The sequence below is a fragment of the Balaenoptera acutorostrata genome, chromosome 11 (assembly GCF_949987535.1).
Source record: "Balaenoptera acutorostrata chromosome 11, mBalAcu1.1, whole genome shotgun sequence".
In the NCBI taxonomy this organism is placed as follows: Eukaryota; Metazoa; Chordata; class Mammalia; order Artiodactyla; family Balaenopteridae; genus Balaenoptera; species Balaenoptera acutorostrata.
The window spans coordinates 5708181-5727541 of record NC_080074.1 but is presented as its reverse complement, the minus strand read 5'-3'; the positions used below and the strand labels follow the sequence as shown (position 1 = coordinate 5727541).

The 19361-nt window shown below is 53.4% G+C and overlaps 1 protein-coding gene across 1 annotated transcript in view; it reads right to left on the bottom strand.

Moving 5' to 3' along the window:
- Window positions 1–2129, bottom strand: part of SULT4A1 (sulfotransferase family 4A member 1) — a 33584-nt gene extending 31455 nt beyond the window's left edge. Inside the window, exon 1 of the mRNA XM_007189167.3 lies at window positions 1912–2129. Coding sequence (XP_007189229.1) covers window positions 1912–2080 — 169 coding nt within the window. The 5' untranslated portion in view covers window positions 2081–2129. The remainder of the gene's footprint in view (window positions 1–1911) is intronic.
- Between the last annotated feature and the right edge of the window lie 17232 nt (window positions 2130–19361).

The following is a 19361-nucleotide window of genomic DNA, read 5'->3' as shown; positions in this document are numbered from 1 at the left end:
GCAGTTACTACTGTCAGTTGCTCCTGGCTTACACATAGTTCTAACAAGGGAGTCTTCAGGTTGCCCAGCCCTCAGGTAGAAGGTAAAAGATAAAAGGAGCAGGCGGGGGACAGACGGACAAACAACGAGGGCCTGGAAAGGCCATAAGCTCTCTGGAAAAAATTTTTTAGGTTTTAAAAAGGAGGCTCTCTAAGGCTCTGTGCAAAGGGACCCCACACAAGGATCTCTGGCCACCGTTGGATTCTCCGTCACCAAAAGAAAGAGCCACATGTTTACTCTCCTTGTGAAAAACTCTAGGATATGTTTTTGTTTGTCTCTGAAAGACGCAAGTTACAAACAAGATGTGAGTTTTGGTTACCTAGAAAACTTCCTTTAACCTACACCTCATTCCCCATCGAGGTGCCCAGAAAGAACCCCAGCAGGCCCCCAGTGCAGGGCCCCTCTAAAGCATCCCCCAGGAGCCCCAAGTACATGCGTTTCAACTCAGCTCTAAGCCCGGTCCTCCCCCAGCCTGCCAGCCACTTACCCTCTCACCCTCCATCTCCTTGCCATGAAATGGAGGGAGAACACAGAACCACAAGTGCTCAACTACAATTCCGAAATCCTCAAGAGCACCCCAAACCAAGTTTTTCACAATTCATATGGAGGCAAGCCCTGCCCTAAACTGACATGAGGCAATTTTTAGTCTTTATTGGTCCCACTTAACATGAGGGTCCAAAGTACAGCCCCACCACACCCAGCTGGGTGGGGGGGGGGGCGGTCTTACATGTAGTAATGGTATCTGTGGCTCTAAAATCTGACCAATTCTGAATCCCCATACCTCCTTCCTTTCCTTCTTCCCAAGGATGGCTCAGCAGCACCTCCAGACTTTTCCCCACCCTCCACTGACAGCCCCTTCTCCAACCTTCCTCGGAGGACCGGGCCTACTCCTCGGGTGTCTGGGACCCTGCACAGCTGGGACAGCCAAGTGTACAGCTCTTCCAGCAACCTACCACCCTGCTCCTCCAACACGACCTCCAGGCTGCCACCCTCCACACCAGGCGTCAGACGCACTGCACCGTCTGGATTCAGGCGTCTCCCTGCCTCTCCCATTCAGCGGCAGCAATCGAAACCCGCAGGAACGTTCAAACAGGAAAGCTGCTTCTTCTCCCTACAAACCTCAGAAGGCACTACACGATCATCTCTTATATCAGGTCCCGGGCACAGACCAGCCTGACTTTAAATCTCCGCTCTGCCACTCATCAGCTGTGTGACCTTGGGCAAGCAACTTCCCCTCTCTGAGCCTCAGTGCCTAGACTGTAAAGTGGGGATGGTCACCTCTACCTTACACGGTTGTCATGAAAATGACATCAGTTAACGCTAGGAAATGTGAATGCCCTGGGTCCTGCCCGACACCAGGGTGATAGAGGCGGCCCTGAAACAGGGGAACACAGCAGGCACGCATTCCGGGCACGGCCAGTCCCATCCCCCACCCGGTACCCACGCAGGAAATGAGGGACGCACACAGCCCTGATGCCCGTTTTATCCCCTTCCCCAGATCACCACCAGGACTCTGCACTCATCAAAGGCTGAACCGGGCCCAGGAACAGAGAGGTTAAGTGACTGTCCAAGGTCACACAGCCAGCTGGACAACGGGAGGGGAAGCAGGGAAGGGTGGTGGGCCTGGGCCTATCCTCCTGGCAGCTCCTGCCAAACTGGTTCCATCCCCACGGGACGCTAGCTGGCCATGGACACGGGGGCCCACCTCCAAAGGCTGGTTTCCCTAAACGCGGGCCGACCACCCCCCACCCCGCCCGGTCGGGTTCTGGGCACCGCGCCCTCGCCCTGCGCCCCCGAAGGGAAGCCCCCGGCGCTGGCGCATCGTCTACGCGGGCGCGCCGCAGAGCCGGGCGGGGTCTGCCCCGGGCTCACCGGACTTGGGGTAGGTGACGATCCACACGTCGCTGGGCCGCACCGGGAAGTTGGCTATCTCCTCCATCTTCCCGCGGCAGAAGGGCGGTAGCCGCACGCCGTGGAACTCGAAGTACTTGCTCTCGAACTCGCCCGGCGTGCTGGGGGTCTCGGCCTCGCTCTCCGCCATGCCGTCGCCGCCGCCACCGCCCGGCCCCGCAGCCGCGCCGCCCGCTCCCGGCCCGCGCCCCTCACCCGCGCCCGCGCCCGCCACCCCCAGCCGCCGCGCGGCGCTCTGCAGGCGTGACGTCACGGTGCCGCCCGGCCCGCGCCCCGCCCCAACCGGCGCTGGCGAAGGCACTCCGTGGCCGTGACGTCACGACGCCGCGGCGCCCAAGCCGGCGTGGAAGCTGCGCTCCGCGGGTATGACGTCATGGCCCCGCCCGACGCGCGCCGGCTGCCCTCCGCAGACTTGCCGTAGTGGGGCCTCCGGGCCGGACCCACCCCACACCCGGCAGCCGCCACCCACCCACCCCGAGGGCCGACCAAGACCTCTGTCCGCCGTCCTCCTCCTCCCAGCCCTCCGTCCGCATCACCTCCATCATGCGTACATTTACCAACCTAGTGACTCTTGTCATTCAGCAAGCGTTCAACACAGAAATACTCCAGCTAGAAGTGACCTTAAAGATTAATTCATTTATTCAACAAATATTTAGGGAACATCCGATCTGTACCAGACGCTGGTCGAGGTTCCCGACCAGTGAGACTGGCAAAAGCCTAGCCCTCTTGGAGCTTACATTTGTGAACAACCGAGATAATTTCAGATCGTAATGGGAGCTGTGCATAACATGCTTCACAATATCCTGAGGGCAGGAAGGGAGCTGTTAATTGCAGATTCCCAGGGCCAAGCCGCAGACCTCGGGATATCCAAGGCTCTTGGGATAGTGCCCCGCAAATCTGCATTTAAAAAGTACTTCTTATGCAGACCACATTTTGAGAACAACAGGATTCTATAGAGGCTTTAGTACAACCCCTCATCCATTCACTCAAGAAACAGACGCAGGCATACCTAATTTTATTGTGTTTTGCAGATGTTCTGTTTTTTACAAATTGAACGTTTGTGAAACCCTGCATTGTCAAATGATGGTTAGCAATTTTTAGCAATAAAGTATTTGTTAATTAAGTCGTACATTCTTTTTTTATAGGAAATTATGCTATTGCACATTTAATAGACTACAGTACAGTGTAATCATAATTCGTGTGACTAGCTTTATTGCAATATTCACCTCATTGCAGTGGTCTGGAACCATTCCTGCAATATCTCTGAGGTGTGCCTGTATTAAGCACCTACTGTATGCCTAGGGAAACACAAAGATGAAAATGATAATGTCCTGGTCTAATTCTCTGAGGTTCAGTGTCCCTGGCTTTGAAAAGGGAACAATAATCTCTACCCCTAGGTACTGTAGTTGAGAGGACAGAGAAAACTACACCAGCAAGAATCCAGAGCAGAGCAGGTGGACAGGACCTACTTGCTCTCTCTCCTTCTTCCCCTGGACTGAGACACTTGCAGTCTGGCAAGGCAGCCACACACGTGGGCTGAGAGGCGTGGACCACATGTACACGGTGGATGGAGAGAACAAGGAGGGCATTAACTCACCCGTGCCCCCTGCAGTGGAAGCACAGAGCCCTAACCACTGGACCGCCAGGGAAGTCCCGAGGATGTCTTTACAAAAATGAAAGAGAAGATTCCAAGCACCAAGACATTGTTAAGAACAATTAGGTAATGGCACAAAGACAGGTAGCCACAGGCTAGAGGAATTGAGCCAATGAATAAGCTGATGTTTCAGATGAGGTTCTCACTATGGAAAAGCAAGGAAGAACCCTGTTGTTTTAGATTGGGGTCTAAGGTATTGACATGAATTTATTATTTGAAAAACTATCTATTTCTTATCTTTGCTGAAAAGACCTTGAGGTTCTGTATTCCAGCAATACTAGGCACAGTCAGTGTCTAAATCTTGGTTTCTAAATACTTCCCACCAAAAGGAACCAGGGTTTCTTGGAGAAAAGACTAATTCCACAGCTGGGCAAAGAAAGTACAAGATGAGCCTAAAATATCTTTTTGGGCAAAAAAATAATAAGAAGAAACTCTTAAAAATGATGGGAATAGGTCAAAAGAACACAGGAGCTAGTTTGAAAGATCAAATTAGGAGCACTTTGCACATGTTAGACAAGAATTGGAAACAATTCAAATGTCCATCAACATTAGACTGGATAAATTGTGATATATTCATACAATGGAATTCTTACTACACAGTGATTTAAAAAAAGAATTACTGGTATATGCAACAACACAGGTGAATTTCACAGTCAAAATGATGAGCAAAAGAAGCCAAACACAAAAGGCAATACGTTATATGATTCCATTCATATATAATTCAAGGACAAACAAAACTAATCTACGGTCAGAGGTCAGAAAAGTGTTTAATTTGGGGCAGCGGGAGGGGGTTGACTGGGAATAGACACAAGAGTACCCTCCAGAGTATTGGAAACATTATATCTTGCTCTCAGTGATGGCCACAAGGTGATATAGGCATAAGTATAGATGAATATAGATGTGGATATAGATACAGATGCAGACACAGGGTCTGCTTCATGGTCACGCAACCAGGGGCGTCAGAAGGGCCCTGCACTTGGGGTTGAATGCTCTGTGTGTGGTCAGCATCTTAAAATTCTTAATAATTTTATCTTGGAACTTGTGCTTTATAAGTGAAGTCTGACGGACAATGAGGCATGTGCTGGGGGCTTGGAGCCTTGGCTCATGGGAGGTCCCACCTCCTGCCACCTTCCAAGGTCTTGACTGCCCACTCCTCTGTTCTCTAGTGTCCCAGCCCTGTGACCATGGGGACTTGGGACCAGCGCCAAGAGGGTCAGGTCTGATGCTGACACCCCATGGCATCTCAGAGTGGGGCACGATAGAAACCATCCCTGTCTTCTCTGTCCTAAACTGGCGGCACCCCAGTACATTTGGTGGATGAATCAACAAAGATGAGCCTCTCTCCCACCATCAATTCAGGTATCCATTTCTCTGGTGGGGATGTTGCAATTCCCTTGGGACATCAGGCCGGTGGGAGGGGGTGATACCTGGCTCGAGGTCTTCGCTCCCAGCCGGGGCAAGATGCCTCAGCCCCACAGCTGACAGGAGGACATGGACAGCCGATGGGCTGCTCTGGAAGTCATGGGCTGGGTCCCCCAGGCTCCTGTGAAGGTCTACAGGTACCCCATGAGTACCCCGGTTGTGGAGAGAGTGGCATTAAATAGAAAATTTAAAACACCATGACAGGCTGAGAGATTGTGGAAGAAAGCAAAAAGTTTTATATTTTAGTAATTTTAATGGCATGTTTTAATGCCATTACATTAATGGCCCTACATTTTAATCTTGCACTGGGACCTGCAAATTATGTCCTTTATAGTTGTACATGTAAAAAAATTATTGAGGCGTACACAAGATTTGTGTATGTACTTTATACCTAAATAACAATTTACTTTGTGTATGCATATATGCATTTAAGCTAAACAAAAATATTTTTAATGGGTATACGTTAAAATGAATTAGGAAAGGAACAGTGGGAAAAAAGAACTTCCATACTGAAACTAAGAAAAACAAATGAATGAATGAGGAAAAAAGAAAAAGGTCTTCTTTCCAGTAAAATGGCAACTAAGAAATATAGAAGGAATGATGGAGTTATAAAACCACCATTTTGCAGCCATAATAATAATAATGAATCAGATAAGTATATCATGTGAAGCGAAAACCATCAATGGGTGAAGAATCGTCCGGGAAAATGTATCTTTCCAGTCTCAGTGCATCTACCCACATATTACTTATCAATTACAAAGGAATAAGGCTAACTTTATAGAGAAGAAATCTGGCAGACACCATCTTAACCAAATGATCAAAATTAACATCACCAGTTTGCATGACAAACTGACACCTGTGCCTCCTGATATGATGTACTGAGAAGGACACAGAATCACTTATGTGGTTTTCCCACCAAAAATTCATATCCTGAATCTAATAATGAGGACAAAATACAAGACCTAAGCCAAGGGACAGTCTGTAAAACAACTGACCAGTACTCTTCAAAAATGTCAATGTCATGAAAGACAAAAAAAAAAAAAAAGTTGAAAGAACTGTTCTAGATAAAAGGAGACTAAAGATAATTGACAAGGACGTCCTGGGACAATTTGCAACATATGAATATGGACTCTATATTAGCTGGTAATATTGTATGAATTTTAAATTTCATGAGTTTTAAAACTGTGGGTATGTAAAAGAATGTTCTTTTTCTTGGGGGTTACATGCTGAAGTATTTGGGAGTGTAGAATTATGTCTGCAAATTATTTTCAAACGGTTCTGCCAAAAACAAAAAAAACCAATTATGACACTATGTGAGTGCATGTGGATATATACACTGAGAGAGAAGGAAAATGTGGCAGATGCCACAGTTGGTGAATGTAGGTGATGGTATAATTTCATTGTTGTATTAGTTTTCTATTACTGCTATAATGAATTACCACAAACTGAGTGGCTTAAAACAACACGAATTTATTATCTTACAGTTCTATGTAGGTCATACATCTAATGCACATGTCACTATGCTAAAATCAAGGTGTCGGCAAAGCGCCATTCCTTTCTGGAGGCTCTAGGGATGAAGCCAGTTTCTTGCCTTTTCCAGCCGCTAGAGGCCACCCACTTCCTTGGCTCATGGTCAGTCCCTTCCTCCATCTTCAAGGCCATAAATGCCGGGTTTAGTCTTTCTCACATCATATTACTCTGATACTGACTCTCCTTCTGCGTACCTCTTCCACTTTTAAGGTCCCTTATAATTATATTAGGTCTACCCAATAAGTAATCCAGGATAATCTATTTTAAGGTCAGCTGATTAGCAACCTTAATGCCATCTGCAACCTTAATTCCCTTTGACATATAACATATTCATAGGTTCTGGGCATTGGGACATGGACATATTTTGGTGGGGGGAGGTTTTATTCTGCCTACCACAGTTGTATTACTTCTTGTACCTTTTCTTTGGGTTTAATTTTTTCAGAATAGAAATCTAAAGAAAAACCTCTGTTAATGTAGAAAACCCTGAGAACTCTACAAAAAAAGCTACTAGAGTGAATAAATGAGTTTAGCTAGCTCATAAGACACAAGGCCAACAAACAAAAATCAATTCTATTTTTTACATACTAGCAACAAACAATTGAAAATTGAAATTTTTAAAATACCATTTGCAATAGCATCAAAAAACATTAAGTGCTTGGGAATAAATCTAAGAAAACGTGCCAGATTTGTATAACAAAAGCTGCAAAACATTGATAAGATAAATTAAAGAAAACCTAAAGAAATGGAGACATATACCCTGTTCATCAATTGGAAGGCTCAACATTGTTAAGATGCCTGTTCCTCTCAAAATTCATGTATAGAGTCTATGCAATCCCAAGCAAAGTCCCAATGGGCTTTTTTGTAGAAATTAACAAGCTGGTTCTAAAATCTATATGGAAAAGCAAAATAATTAGAATAGTCAAAACTACTTTGAAAAAGAATAGCAAAGTTGGAAGGCTCACACTACCACACTACCTGATTTCAAGACTTACTATAAAGCTATTTACCTCAAAACTATAAATCAAGACAGTGTGGGATTGGCATAAGCATAGACATAAATAAGTGGAAGGATGGAGAGCCCAGAAATAGACACACATATATATGATTGGTTCATTTTTTGACAAAGGTATCCTTAAAGGGCAGGAAACAGAAGCTTCTTATGAGCCAAAACCGTCCACCAAGGCCTGGTCTTCTCCGTGGATAGTGAACATCCCATATCTGGGGGTATGTAAGAGGCTGGATGGTCTTTTGTCCTGCAGAGACTCTTCCTAAGTAATATGGATCTGGAAGTTCTCTGCCCTCTGAGGTCCCTAGGGCTGCAAAGAGGCAGGGAAGCCGGCGCCGGTCGCTGTCCGCGGTGCTGAAAGCGCACAGCTCACCAGATCCTAACGCCCTCCCAATCTGGCGCTCTGGGTAGCCATAACACCCAGGGGCCCTGGTTGTGCTTTGTTTTATGTTCTATCTTGATGCATATTTTCCTATTTGTATGTACTATCAAATCTTTAAGGTTACATTCTCTTTTATTAAGGAAATGTCAAACATATACAAAATTAAAGAGTATATTATGATGAACTTCTGTATCAGTGTGTACCCATCACCCACTGTCAACTGTTACCAACTCAGGTTTCATCAGCTCTCACCCACCCCTCCCCACTCAGATTATTTTGAAGCAACTCAAGTATTATATCACTTCTTTCACAAACATTTTGACACAGGTCTCTAAAAGATAAGAACTCTTTGAAAACACATTCCCAATACATTAACACAACTAAAAAGCAATGATTATTCCTTAACATCACCAAATATCCAGTTAGTGTACATTCTCAGATTTATGGGTGGGATGCTAAGCCCAGAGGGTTTGAGGTATCTGTGGATGCCTAACATAGCCAGGATTTAGTGCTGGGGCAGAGGTCACCCACGAGCATCACGTGACCCCAGACACAGACTGGCACATACCAGCCTGCTTGCCACAGGTGACATTAAGGAAGTCTGAGTCACAGGGTACTGGCTCAGGCAGGTGGTCACACCCACAGGATGGCCCCTGAGGACACCAGTGCCCAGGGACTACAAGCTCCAACCACATTCCTGCCCCAACAGGTCTAGTTCAAGATCTGAATTTCTGCAGAAGAGTCCTGGGCATCAATATTTCTACCCAGCATTCTAGTGGGCAGACAGGATGGAACTACAGCCTGACCTGGGCTTGACTGCTAGCTCTACCACTGACTTGCTGTGGGACCTGGGACAAGCCACGTCACAACTCTGAGCCTCAGATTCCTTGTGTGTTTAACTTGCTACCTCCAACCTGCCTCTGCATCTGCAGTCCCCACTCCCGGAATGGCTTTCTGCCAATCTAAATTCTAGGCTTCCGTAAAGACCCAGTTCAGAAACCTATTCCTCTGTGGCTAATCCCCTCCTGGAATCATCTCTCCTCCCTCTGGCCACAGTGGTATTAACTGTCTATGTGATGGGCTCAGAGCAGAGCTGGAGGCCCCTTAGAAACCAACTAGTGATTTTAAAGACAAAGAAATGAGGAATTGAACGAGGAAAGAACTTGCCCAGCATCGTAGAGCAGGTGCACAATGAAGCTATGATGCCCCAGGGATCTTTCTGCCGTCTGGAGCACACACTTGGACATTTCCAGCTCTACCACTTACCGATGCACATAACCTCTCTGTGCCTCGGTTTCCTCACCCATAAAATGGGGGAGAATAATGCTTACCTCCCAGAGTTGCTGTGAGAATTAACTGAGATGACTGGCTTTGAAAACTGTAAGTGGGGTGCACGTGTGAGGGTTAGATTCCCTATTAGCTCCACAGACATAGCAATAGAGGCATGTGAGCTCCTCGGGGCAGAGATCTGCCTCAGGCACCAGGACACACACAGCAGACAACTGGCATTCAGAAAGCCAGGGTGGGGGGCTTGCAGCCAGCCCAGAAACGTGGCTCAAGAATGGAGACACACGGCTCTACCAGGGCCCCAGGGCCCTGAGAGGTCCTTGGCTGGGACCCCAGGAGAAAGAGGAGGGCGGTGGCCCCATGACTTCAGCACACATGATGGGACATCATGGTGCAGGGTCCAGGAGGGATCTGACATCATAAAGGTCCTGGCCCCCATCTCAGCTCCCCTGACTTTTGTCTGGACTATCCCCCACCCAGGGTCAGTATGAGGCACCAAGGGGGCCCAGTGGTCCTCCTAGTGTGATGCCTAACACAAAGCAGAAGTGTAGCTAATGCACGGTCACTCCCTGCTCTCCCTTTCTGAGCAGCAATCCCTACCATATGATGTAGTCTGCAAGGAGCGTTTAATTTTCTCAAGTAAATATTCCATGAGGTAGGTGCTGTTGTGTCCATTTTATACAGGGGGAAACTGAGGCTCTGACAGGTAAGGGGATTTCCCTAGGTCACATCAATGCTAAGTTGCAGAGATGGGATCCAAACCTGAGTCGACCTGAATTCAGAACCCAGGATCCCTCCTCTGTTCTGTAACACCTCAGGGCTGTGTCAGGAGGCCGTAAAGGTAACAAATCAGGGAGCTCTGACCTGGATCAGCTCCTGGGCTGTCTGCTTTGTCAGCTGAACCATCTTTAGGCTAAAGGGAGAGCAAGGCACTGTTGGTGGATGATAGCTCAGTGAAATCCACAGGGGTTGCTCAAACCAAGTTCATTCATTCTGAGGCCACATTAATAGGGTGCAGTACCAGGAGGTGGGAGGTGAAAGGCAATTCAGGCCCGGTGCTGGTCATATCATATTGAGGGCAGTGCTGGACCCCATGTGGCTAGAGGGACTTGGACAAACAAGGGGCTGGAGCTTACTGAGCAGCATGCCTGGGTTGCGGATGTCCCTGAGGAGTGGTTGTAAGGCATGGGCTGTTCTCCATGGGGAAGAGCAGCCTCAGAGGGACCAGGTCACCACCCTTCCATCCCTGCCAGGCTGCCCCCAGGCAGAGGGAGCAGGCAGGGTCCATGGGCTCAGACTGCAGAGCTGGGATCAATGGGGGAAAGCCGCATGAGACAACGTCTAAGAGCTATATAAAAGAGAAAGCAGGAAAGTACGTTTGAACTGTGAAGTACCATGAGCGATGCTTGTGAAAAGTCTCTGCAATTATCAAGCTGAGAATAGATCACCTTGACACATGAGCCACAAATAATAAAGACCAAAGAGAAGTTCTCAGACTATTATAAGTAACTGAGATATTCAGCCAAGTAAGCCAGAAACATTTAACAACATGCAGCTGAGTGAAGGAAGATGATGGAGAGGAAGGTGGGATTCTCTCTCCCCATCTAAGACACAAAACAAAGCAATGGGGACAAAGATGGTCCCAGGGCAAGCCCCAAAGAACTGAAGAAAGAGGGGGTAATGAGGGGAGGCCTGATGCCCATGGGAATAGAAGCCTGTGTCCTTGATGGGGACAAAGGACAAGGGAGCAAGAATATTCTCAGAGGCCTCCTGAGCCTCGAAATCCTTAATCTGGAGACCCACGTGGCCAGGCCTCCCTCTCCATTGGCAGAGGAAATCCCAAGCCCAGAACGTGGGAGTGGGGACAGAGCATCCCAGCTCTGCTCAGAGAGGACCACCAGGGCCTGGAGATTACCTGACTCAAGGGAGGATAGCCCCCTTCCTGCTGCAGGGGTTCGTATCTGTGCCTGCCCCCATGCAGCTGACAGTAAGAGGGGGCAAAGGCCAGCTCAGCCGCTCGGCTCGTGGAGATGGGTCGGGAGCTGGAGACCCTCCTGCAGGCCCTCACTCTCCGTCCCTCTCCTCTCCCTTTCACCCCCACCCCCATCCCCAGGCCCTCCTGGACGCCACTCACTCTTCACTCACCTTTTTGCTTCTCTGCTCTCGACCCTCCAGTGATGCCCAATCCAAACCCCTTACCACGGCGACGGTGCCCTCCATGCCCCACCCACAGTGCACCCCGTCACTCTCATGGTCCAGCCACACTGGCTGCTTGGTTTCTTGAACAGACCAACTTCATTCTCAACCCAGGGCCTTGGCCCTTGCTGTTTCCTCTTGGCCCTTGCTGTTCCCTCTTGGCCCTTGCTGTTCCCTCTCGGCCCTTGCTGTTCCCTCTGCTCGCAAAGCTCTTCCCCAGCTCTCACTTCTCATCTCAGGTCTCACCTCAAGTACCACCTCCTCTGAGAAGCCTTCCCAGACCACCTGGTCCCATGTTGCTCCTCCAGAAAACCTCCCCACCGTCATCCTCAGCCTCCTGTCTCCTCACAGCACTGCCACTCCTCGGGATGATCTTATTTTCACATTTTCCCATTTGCTGTTTAGCATCTGCTCTTGCACCCAAACCAGAATGTCAGTTTTGTTTACAGCTGTGTCCCCAGAGCCTATAACTCATTAAGTGTAAGTCAAATGAATGGATGAATATGTCTTTTGCTCACATATTTACCCCTTTGCTCCTTTTTCTCTCACACCCGCCTCCCTTTCTCCGCCCTCCTCACCCCTCCTCGGGCTGAGTGTCTCTACGGGGCCGGGCCAGGGGCGCAGTGTGGGCTCTGCTCTGAGGACAGGAACAGCAGCCACTTCTAGGAGAGGCCTGAGGCGGTCTGGTGCTCCAGCATCCTCGGTGCCCGAGAGGGGGAGGGGACGGGGCGGGGCTGGAGGCACTGCCCCCCTAACCCTCCCTGAGGAATGAGGGGCGGGGAGCGCTGTGTGGTGGCGTCCAGGGGCCTTTGGAACCCCAGCAGAAGCACATGCAGCTGGGATTCTGAGAAGATTTTAATCCCTCTCTCTCTCCTCCCACCCTCTCGTCTCCAGTCAGGGGTTCCCTGCCAATGGACCCAGAGGAAGTCAGAGGTCAAGGTTTCTAGAGTGACGTGGACCACGGGTCACCCCCGAGGGCTGGTGCAGGACAGAGAAAGGAGGTGAGGGGAGGCACACCCCACCCCATCACTTCAACTTGCTCCCCAATCTGATAGGAGCACGCGGCATTTTTCCATCTTCTGTGAAGTGCCCTGCAAGCAGCTCTACAACGGCTCCCAAAGCCCTCTTCTCAGGAGATTCTGCCCCCAGTCCCCCCATATGGAAATTCCAGAACCAAGATGTGTGTCTCAGCTCCCGCCTTCGTTTCTCCCACTGATGAGACAGACACAGGGTGACCTGGGCACATGGTGACCTGGGCACATGGCGACCCGGGGTGGATTAAGAGGCTGCACCTTGCCCAGAAAAGATGTACCCGGGGCCCCAGGAGCGGGGGCTACAGAAGGACTCGGGGGCCGTCTTCCAGCCCTTGGAGGCCACCTGCCCACAAGGCCTGGGACAAGAGTCTCTGTTCCCTCGGTCCTCCATGTGGCGACAATTCCAGGGCCCACCCTGGGCTAGGGGCCGGGCTCTGAGCTCGGGGAGATGGGTCAGGACTCAAGGACTGGGGGCAGATGTAGGCACAGGACCAGGGCCACGATGGAATTCAGGGGAGGCCAGTCTCTGGGCTGGTCCAGCTTGGTCCCCTCAGGCCTGACGGGCAGGGCTGGGCTCCTTGGCCAGGTCCATGGGAGGAGCAGCCTCGGGCTGGAGGGCGCTGGTGACCAGTAGGCTGCAGAGGAAGAAGAAGTCAGCGAACGTGGTTTTCAGAGCTTGGGGTCGGGTGAAGCCTGGATCTTTCTTCTCCCAGACCCTGCAATAAGCCCTTTTTCTGGCTGAGTGGGGATTGCAGGAAGGTTCCAGGGTGCCACTCCCTGGGAGCGCTGCACTGATTTCCACTGGGTGTGGGAGGACTGCCGGGGTCTCCAGCCAGAAGGGAGGGCAGGTCGGAGAGAGGCGGGCAGCCCCAACCCAGACCCCACACAGGGCCCGTGGAGATGTCTGGAAGGATGGCAGAAGGACCGGCGGGGATCTGGCAGAGCAGGGAGATCTACTTGTCCTCCGTGAGCTCAGACCGTCTCTGTGAAGCAGGCACAGTGACTCCCCCAGGACTGACGGATGCGACGGGTCAGCTGCTGCATCTAGGCCATCACAGGTCTGGCCCACAGCAGGGACCAAACACATGTGCTGGGGGCTGCGCGGATGGATGGACAGGGAAACGGATGGAGTGACTGCCTGCCCGGGGTCCGGGAAACAGCTGGTGCCCTCCCTTCCCAGCTCAGCCACTCCTGCTCTGCCCCAGTCTGCCCGTCTCACCTGCCCGGCCCGAGGAGCTGGTCCTTCGTCCTGGAATAGACTCTGAGGACCAAGTTCCTCAGCAAGCCCCGCATCCACCGCAGGTCGGCCGGCATGTCGGGCGGCCACGCCACCGCCCTGGAGGGAGAGGCGGCAACAGCTCCGCCACCCGGCCAAGCCCAAGCGTGCAGCCCCGCCAAGCCCACCCTCCCCACGGGTCCAGAGCAGAGCCAGGGGGCCCTGCAACGAGGCGCCGGGGCTAAAGGAAGGGGAAGGGGGGGGTATGAAGCACCAGCAGTGTTGGCTCCGCCGCAGAACAGGTTGGACTCACAGGCACCTGCGGAGGCCTGAGGGGGGCGGGGACTGATCCCCGATGGACTCTGAACTTGGTGGAGGCCGCTGGGCCCTTTGGGTCATCAACTCCCCAGGGCACAGGTGGGAAGCCCAGGGGTGGAAAGGGAGGGGCTTTGGGGTCAGGCTGGCTTGGGATGCAGCCCGCTCCCCCGTTCATCAGCTGTGTGACCTGGGTGGGTCAGGGAACCTCTCTGGGCCTCAGTTTCTCACAGCCAAGTGAGGACCGTTACCTCACCTCCTCCGTGTTTCTGTCCCTTCCTCTCTCTCCTCCCCAGACCAGCCCCTGCCCTCCATCCTCCACGCCCCTTCATCCACTACCCTCTCGGCAGCCAGCGACTTCCTAGACACACATCTGACCTTGGTCCTCCCTTGCTCAGCGCCCTCCCATGGCTGCCGTGGCCACTCAGGACCAGCAGAGGGCAGCATCATCCAACTGTGGCTGAGGGGATACCCGGCCAGGCACCGTCTCAGACTTACTGGACACGGCAGGGCCTCCCCTCCCAAAGTACTGCCCTTCGAGGGGCCTCTAAACCAGGGCCTCAAACTGGGCAGACAGTCAGTCCACAGGGTGTAGTGTGACAGTGGACTGTCCCCTCCTTTGTTCTGGACCTTCTGCCTCTATTACTGCAGCCTACACATTGAGATTGTAGGTTACAGAAAATACCAAATATGAATTTCCCTGCGGTCTGGGCGGGCCTCCCCATCAATGCTCATAAATGAATTTTTTTTTAATTGCAAAGGCTAGCACTTGCATTTATCCTATTTGATTTCAACCTGTGGTTTCAGTCTAGAAGCTCAGCATAAGAAAAATTCATGTCAGCAGAAAGCTGTCTCCCAGCTTTGGGTCACCAGCAATTTAGACAGCAGGGGTGACCTAATCATTAACTCAGCACGGAGCAGGACAGAGACTTGTGGCTCACTGTCATAGACCTTCTTGTAGGGAATAGAGAAGTTTTAAAAATACAGATCTCTCCATGACACTTTCCTGCCCAAACCCTTCATTGCCTTCATGCAACCATCAGGATAAAGACCACATCCCTCACCTGGCTACAGACTCCTGCCTGTCTAGCCCTTGCCAGCCTCCTCAGCCCCACCTTGTACACACTCCACATTTCGGCCTCAGCCACAGCAGCCCCCCTTTCTGTTCCTCAGATGAGCCTTAATCCCTTCTGCATTCTGCCCCAGGACCTTTCTTTGCACATGCTCTTTCATCCGTCTGTAATGCTTTTCCCTTCCTTCTTTGCCTAGAGAACTCTTACTCATCCTTCAGATGATAGCTCAAAAGATATCTCCTCTAGGTAACCTTTCCTGACCAGATAGTCTCTCTTGTGAACTGTCCCCGTTCACAGCCAGTGTAGACCTCTTCTGGGAATCCACAGCCAGGGTAGACCTCTCTAGGTATCCCTAGGCACAGCTCGATTGCACAGGTGAATGTGTGATGATCGGTGGGCTGTGAGCTCCACAAGGCCAGGGACTGGGTCTGAGTCAGTGTTACCTCCCAACCCCCAGCCCAGACTTGGCCCTTGGTAGACCCTCAATAGCTATTGGTGGAATGAACGAACAAACAATGCAGAGTGATCCATTAACCAGCAGAGTCAGAAGAGCGAGTGAGGGCCTAACCACAGCCAATCTGCCCTGGAAAGGCCTCGTTTTGTAGAAAAGGAATCTGAGGCCCAGAGAGGTCAAGATACCTGGCCCGGGCCACACAGTTAATCTGAGGCAGACCAGACTCTAGAGTTATCCTCAGAAACATCACATTTTCTCTGAGGTTCTGACAGGTGCAACAGTGGGCCAAAGATCCTAGGGGCAGGAGGGGCCAGGCACTGACCGGGCGGCCCTGTTTCCGATGTACTGATGGGTCACAGCTGCTACCCCGCCTCCCCATCAGTCCCGTCTTGCAGAGGAGACCACCAGACTCCTCGGGGTCGTGCAGCCAACAGCAGGCGGCGTAGGGACACCAGCCGGGCTCTGCCCCCCCAGTGTGCCGGCCACCCTTCCTGCCACGGGCACTGGTCTCAACGAGCCAGGCCCTTCCCAGGACCCCTGGCCGGGCCTCACCTTCTGCTCTGGAAGTAGACATGCTCAAAGGGCAGCGTGCAAGACAGCAGCAGGTACGTCATCGCCCACCCCGGCCCCGCCTGGCAGAAGGAAGCCCAGGCGTGGGGGTCCCTCAGACAGGCTTTCTTCAGCGTTACAAGAGAGGCCGTGGTTGCCCACCCCTCCCCCAGCCACCCCCTCAAGGTCACCCTTAGGGAAGGTGGCCCGAGCCCCTCTCTACCTCGCACAGGCCATGGAGGACACCCCACCCCCAGCCGGTCTGCAGAGGAAGCAGCTGCATTTATGGAACCCCTACCAGGCTCCCTCATTATTCTTGAAGTGACAGAGTGCGCCCATTTCGCAGATGAGCAGACTGGAGCTCAGAGTGGAGAAGTGACTCGTCCAAGCCCGTCGCCGGGAAGTGGCAGGGCCAGGAGGGACCCAAGGCCCGTCGGGCTCCCCACGCTCCTTCCATCTCTCCCGCCCCTCTGGAAAGTCTGCTGTGGCTCCCAGGGTGGGACAAGTGTCCCCCATACTTCCCTGGCTCACAGCAACATGTCAGCGGTATTAATAACAGCAGCTGTGGCCACGTGACCACTTCCCGAGCCCCCCAGCCCCTGAACGGACCAGAGTGGAAGGGCCCGGCATCCTGGCTGGCGCAGAGCCAGAGCCCGAATCCCGGCCTCCAGACCACGGCTCGGCCACGCACACACCACTCGCCTCGACTCGGGGTTCACGAACAGCAGTCCCAGGACCCGGCACCCCGTTACCTGCCATGTGGCCTAGGACGGGTCCCTTCCTGTTCCTGAGCCTAGGTCACCTCCTCTGAAAAATGGGGACACGGGCAGGCCCTGCCTCCCTGGGGAAGGTGAGGATTAGGGAAGTGTGTAAGGGCGGGGCCTGCAGCGTCGGTCTAGTGCCCCATCTAAGAGGCTCTCTGGTGCCCCATGTGGCTGCAGAGATACCGCCAGAGTCCCGGAGCCCCAAGCTTGGACCTCAGGGGCTCAGCGCAGATCCAGGCCACCTTCTGCGTGCCCTGTGTGGTCTCCTGCGCAGAAAGAGGTGCCCTCCTCATCCCCTTGCCCACCCCCTTGTCCCTGCTCTGGCCTCGACCACCATCATCTCTCCTCCCAGTCTCCCACCGTGTCAGCCTGTCTCCTCCTGGCTAAGTACAGCAAACACTAGACCCAGAGTTCAGAGCAGTAGCAAACTCCTGAAAAGGAGGGGTCGCCCCCCCACCCCCGGGGGCTCTCCATCTCTCTCCTCCTGCAGCTTTCAAGGCTGCCTGCCCCACCCTCCCAGCCTCCCCAGGCTCATCTCGGCTACCCCACCCCTCCCTCAGCCACAGGGGGCCTCCAACTCTCCCCCCACCCCTGACCACCCCTCTCTGCATCTCAAACGCGTCATTTGCAAACAAACTGAGGTCCACCCCTCCCTTGACCCCCCCAGGGCCCCAGAGAAGTGTCCGCTCTGGAAAGCGCCTGAAAGTCACTCTGGTAGGAGATGGAGCTCACCCACCTGCCGCCAGGGCCCTGGGCCTCACCATCTGCTCACCTGGATGACCTCATTGCAGGTGGCGAACTCAGTGACGATGAAGTCTGGCCATCGGGCCATCGGGTCAGCGAGATGCCCAGCCGCTGGGAGGCCAGGATGTGAATGTGGGCGGGCAGTTTGTCTTGCAGGAGCTGCCCGATGCTCTCAGTGGGCATGAAGGAGGTGGGGAGCAGCAGAAGTCTGCAGGGGTGGGGAAGGGGAGGGGGTCCTCAGCCCCCCGGAGGCCTGCCCACACCCGTCCCAAAGGCTTGACCTCCCTCCTGGGCGAGACGGGAGTGAAGGGCCCTCCCCTCACAAAAGCTCAGAATTTCTGCGCCCAGCCCTGCGTTCAGACGCTCTGTCCAACCTCTTGACCTTGGGAACAGTCTTCCCGGCTCTGAGCCTCAGCTCCGAGCTCAGCGAAGTGGGGGTGACCACAGTCCCGAGTCCTCAGGGTTCTCATAGGGATTAAGTGGGAGCAGGCTGGCTGTAGCGAGCGCAGGGCCCCGCGCCGGGCACGGAGGCCCTGAGACACCCCTCTCCCGCGCCCACCTTCTCGGGGGTGGAATCAGCCTCCACTCGGGCTGGCGAGCCGATGTTCCCCAGCGCTCCTGGCCCACGCGGTCTCCGCACTTACCGACCGACTTGCCGCAGGCGATGCTGGCGGCATTCAGCGCCCCGGAAGAGGGAGCCGCAGAAGCGGCTGGCGCCGCGGGTCACGCCCACGTGGTAGAGACTCAGGAAACCCACACCCGCGAAGGACAGGCTCCAGCTGCCCTCCGTCTCGAAGCAGTTCGTGGCGGTGGGGGCCCGCCCGGAGATGCGGCCGGAATAGGGCCGGGAGGGGGACCGGGTGGCGGATGGGAGAGGGATGGGGCGCCGCACCCGGAAGGGTCACCGGTTGAGTAACCGAGTGCCAGTTGCGGCTGAGAGGTGAAGTTCTGGCCAGAGGCCAGGCCCCCCGCCCCCTCTCCCAGGCTGCGGTCACCCGCCGCACCAGTCAATGAGGGTCCCCGAGCCGAGAACCCCCCCCCCACCCCCCTCCCCCAGGTGTTTACCAGGTGTGCCCCGAAAGTGCAGGCACGCTGTGGATGCCTTGGCTCGTCCCCACAACGCCTGCCCTCAGTCCGGATCACAGGTCCAGATTTCTGGGTGATGGGGCCCGGGGTGAGTGGGACCAGCTCTTCGCCTGATCTCTGGCAGTCGTGATAGAAGCGTTGTTCCCACCCCCATTTTACAGATGAAGAAACTGAGGACACGAGGGAAAGTGGTAGCCAGGAAGCAGGGATGCTGGACCCACAACACCCCGGTCTTTGGGGCCAAACCAGACCTTAATTCTGCAGCTGTGCTGGATCAGGGACCTGGGAAAGCAGTGGGAGAGGGAGGTCTGGGTTCCAGACTCAGCCCCTACCACCTGTGTGTGGGACTGTGCCCGAATTCCTCACTCTCTCTGGGCTGGCATCAGTGTTTGGATGGTGCCTTTAGACTCACCAGAGATCACGGATTAACTGAGGGTAGAGCGGTGCCTCTTTCAGAGTTTCAGCAGAGAGAGGCAGTCGCTGAAGCAGAAATGCCCCAAAGTGGAAGTGAGAGGGTGAGGGTGAGAGTGAGGAGACCTCTCCAGTGGCTCCCTAGCTGAGCAAGAAGGAAAAGAAGGAGGTGGAGGTGGAGGAGGGGGGAGGGGAGGAGGGGGGGGGGGAGGGGGAAGGGGAGGGGGAGGAGGAGGAGAAGGAAGGTGGAGGGGGGAGGAGGGGGGAGGGGGAGGAGGGGGGGGAGGG